Below are 4,090 nucleotides of genomic sequence, written 5' to 3' on the forward strand. Positions count from 1 at the left end.
CTTGGATCCAGTCAGACCTCTTCCATCTCTGATGCGACTCATCATTTCTTCAAGAGCTTTCTTGTGGAGATCTTCTTTGACTGTGGTAGTGTTTTCTGTGGATGTACAGAGATCATCAGATAGATTAATATGTAGACAGGCAGAAAAACAAATCCAGAGAAGAAGCAGACTCTAAGAAGTAGAGCAGTCTATATTAATTAATGGTGAAGGCTGCTTTATAGGGTTACCCTGGGTTTCTCGCCATAAAGGGTACCTTTAGGGCATATTTTCAGACCATAAGACCTGTTGGCCTATGGCCTCTTTAAAATATGGAGGGGGAAACGATACAGATCTGTATTGTTTCCCCACTCTATATTTTAAAGAGGCCATAGGCCAACAGGTCTTGTGGTTTGATGATATGCCATAAAGGTACCTTTTATGGTGAGAAACCCAGGGCAACCCTATAAACTGGCCTTCACCAGTAATATATATATATATATATATATATACATATTTTGTTCAACAATAACCAAAAGTGTTCTTTACCTTCTTCAGTCTTTGACACTCGAGCTTTCTTTTTCTTCCATCTTGCCAGGAACCTATGGCAGAGGGGAGGAGGAAGGGAGAGTGAGACTAATCATTAAGATATAGTGGAAATACAGGAGTGGGGAGGGGGCAGAGGCACATCATTATTTGAGAGTATAACTTGGGTGGCGAGTACAGTGGGGGATAAAATGAGAGAGAGGGGAGAGATAGACAAATAAAGAGAGGAACAGAAAGAAAGTGAAAGTAAGGTTGAGTGAGACAATAATATAGTGACAGAGACTGTGAGTGTGACATAAGGCAAGATAGAATAATGTAGAGTGAGGGTTAAGAGTTTGATCCATGAGAGAATATTAAGAGTTGAGGTCAAATGATATATAATGTTGTATTAACTGACCACGTCCCATCAATAATGACGGCAAATTGTAGTATTTCATATATGAGGTACGAAATATACAGTTGGTGTGACATGGGTGTGACATGGGTGTGACATGGGTTAAAACCAATACTTTACTTACCCCTTGGAATTCTGAGGTGGTAGTGGTGGTGGAGGCGGTGGTGGTGGTGGCGGAGGTGGCCGTTTGCTGTCCTCATAGATTTTTTCCAGATCACTATCTGATGGAATATACAAAGAGATGGGTATCGTTTACTCAGGGTTATAATGTCAGACATTTGCGTGTTGGTTTAGGTGTGGAAATATAGATATTATATCCTCTTTGTGTGTTTATGTCTCCCTATTGGTGTGTTTATGTCTCCCTATTGGTGTGTTTATGTCTCCCTATTGGTGTGTTTATGTCTCCCTATTGGTGTGTTTATGTCTCCCTATTGGTGTGCTTATGTCTCCCATAACCTTTCTTTTTCAGCAATACGTAACAAGCTTCAAAGAAAAAAAGTACTCGGGTCGATTCTTTCAACTAAAATTCTTCAGACAGTGCCACAGCATGGCCACAAACTAACGACAAACAAGTAAAAGAAAATAGTGTAAAAATCCAACACAACGTTATCAAATGTAGTCCTTTAAGTGAATATGATTTGCTTGCTCACTTATGCAAGTGAAAACTGGATCAGGCAGACCCAGCAGAAGAAACCTTCATGATTCAACTGAGGGGAAGGCATTGCAGCAATGCTTCGTGGATTGAAGAGAGCAAGGCCAGGTAAGGAAGACATCTTTGTCATACACTGCATTTGTCTCCATCCCTAGTTGTCTTAATCTGGTCTTGCCACCTGATTGAAGATGGTCATGGACGAGCGAGTGAAGCTGACGGTGTATAACTCGTCTTCCCTGTAACCCTTTTGCATGCAGATTATTTTGTCAAATGTTTTGCTTATTTAATCACACTGTTTTGAATTAAGCATGCATTATCTTATAAGCTTTGAGATTTTGATAATGTGTCATTGTAAATTTTTAGAATTACAACAGATCTTGACAGTCTGAACATAAAACAATAAAATATTTGGGTTGGAGTAAAGATTATTTGCCAACATAACATGGCAGTCCTGGTTTAGGACGAATGTTGCTGTAATTTAGACCCAGGAGTCATCGTCACCAGCTGTCTAGATTTCCTTGTTCGAAAATATAAGGACACAGATCGTGTCGTATAGCCAGCTGGAGACAATGTCTCCTGGGGCTAAATTACAGCAACATTCATCCTAAACCAGGACTACCATGTTATGTTGGCAAATAATCTTTACTCCAAAGTACTGTTGCTGAATATCTCTCGTTGTGAGATTTACAAATAGTAATTTTCTAATTTGGGTTGGATATGCCTGGTTTAAATGCTAAAGGGTTAAACAAAGTCACAGGAAAAGTCATCTAGACATCCTTAAGAATAACTATATATGATCCTTATCATTCTGACGGATGATTTGCAGGATCTTTGATTACTACTTCTAGCAAGCTGAGTGACCATGTAGAGCAGGGGTCCTCAACCACATTTTATCTATGGACCCCTTTGATTACTTTTCTATTCTAGTGGACCCTTATAGCCATTTGATGTTCACAAACTAGTTTCATAGAAACTCCTTTCAAAATTCCTATTTTGTTTTTCACACATTCACTTGTGCAGGTTGAACATGAGAGAAAAATCTCATATGAAACACAAGAGAAAAACCTAGCTGTTTCTTGGCAATACATACATCTAAAGCAAAAGGTTTTCAGGGGCCCTTCAAATACTATCGTAGATCCCCTAATTTACTATTTTCTTGCATGGACCCCAAAAATCTTAAAGGGACCCTCTAGGACCATATGATCCCTGGTTGAGAACCACTGATGCAGAGGTATTTTTGTTGACTGGTGCGATAGTTGCAGAGGTGTTTATAAAAAAAAACAGACAGGTGAGAACAAGGTAAAACTTACATTTCTTGCTTAGACTCTCGTACTGCTCCCGCTGCTGGACCAAATTATTTTCCAAACTGTTGTTCTGTTCTTCCAGTTCCTTGTTCTTCTTGATTAATTTAATGTTGCCTTCACTTGATTTATATAACTCTATCTCTGCCTTTAAACTGGTGACCTGTGTTCAATATAAAACAATGGTTCTTGTACTTGTTATTGTATTACAGCTGCTGTTGATGGTAATGTTTGTGTGTAAATGTGAAGTGTATTCATACATACCACCACCACCACTTCCAAGCAACATTCAGATCATCAACCACTACCACCACCACCACCACTACCACGACTACTACTACTACTACTACTACTACTACTACTACTACTAGCAGCTGTACAACCACTTCTACAACTTCCAGTGACACACTGACCATCAATCAACACTACCACTTTAGCACCACCATCACTAACACTATCACCACTACCATCACTATCACCACCACTGCCATCACCACCACCTCTACCACCCCTACCATCTTCACAGTTATTGCTAGTGATTAACCATTATTATCATCATCAACAGAATTTTGTAATTAACTTCATGAACGCTAACAAATATTGCCATCAAATATACAGACAGCTATACCACTGTACACCCACAGGTATATTCTGCTATATACACACACCAATGTATACACACATCACTGTAGACATACCTCTTTCTCTTTTTCATCCTTCAACTCCAGAAGTTCTCGGTTCAACAGCTCAATGTCATCCAAGGCCTTCTGTAGACGTTCATCACCAAAATCTTGACACAGTAAAATCCTGCTTTGTCTCTTTATCACCTCTGTCTCATGGTGCAACTGATATGGAAATATATAAATATACAAGCTTGGTGATGCAAAATAAAACTCAAAACATGAGTGTGTATATATATATATATATATATATCTCTTTTTTTTATTAATATTTAGAATTAGTTTGATAAGTGTTAATGCATGAAACTCTTGACTCTTGATTCCCTCTATTGCTTCTGCTAGATATCAATATATATAAGTCAGTAAATAGTGGGGTTGTGTTCACCGCACGTGGAGAAATAATAGGAAAATGAAGAATAAGGCAGAATGCTAAACTGGAAGCATATTTTAATAAAGATTTCTAACCGGTTTTCATTGCGAAGCAAATTATCAAGAAGGAGAATGAAAATGTTTTTTACAAAGAAGTACAAAATTAAGAAAA

At 38.3% G+C, this 4,090-nt stretch overlaps 1 protein-coding gene across 1 annotated transcript in view; it reads right to left on the bottom strand.

The window, feature by feature from the left end:
- Positions 1 to 49: 49 nt before the first annotated feature.
- LOC106882022 (shootin-1) overlaps positions 50 to 4,090 on the bottom strand; it is a 9,043-nt gene continuing 5,002 nt past the window's right edge. The window contains exons 4-7 of the mRNA XM_014932583.1: positions 3,568 to 3,714; positions 2,879 to 3,032; positions 1,041 to 1,137; positions 50 to 95 (exon numbers count right to left, since the gene is read on the bottom strand). Coding sequence (XP_014788069.1) covers positions 50 to 95; positions 1,041 to 1,137; positions 2,879 to 3,032; positions 3,568 to 3,714 — 444 coding nt within the window. The remainder of the gene's footprint in view (positions 96 to 1,040; positions 1,138 to 2,878; positions 3,033 to 3,567; positions 3,715 to 4,090) is intronic.

This window comes from Octopus bimaculoides, chromosome 18 (assembly GCF_001194135.2).
Source record: "Octopus bimaculoides isolate UCB-OBI-ISO-001 chromosome 18, ASM119413v2, whole genome shotgun sequence".
In the NCBI taxonomy this organism is placed as follows: domain Eukaryota; kingdom Metazoa; phylum Mollusca; class Cephalopoda; order Octopoda; family Octopodidae; genus Octopus; species Octopus bimaculoides.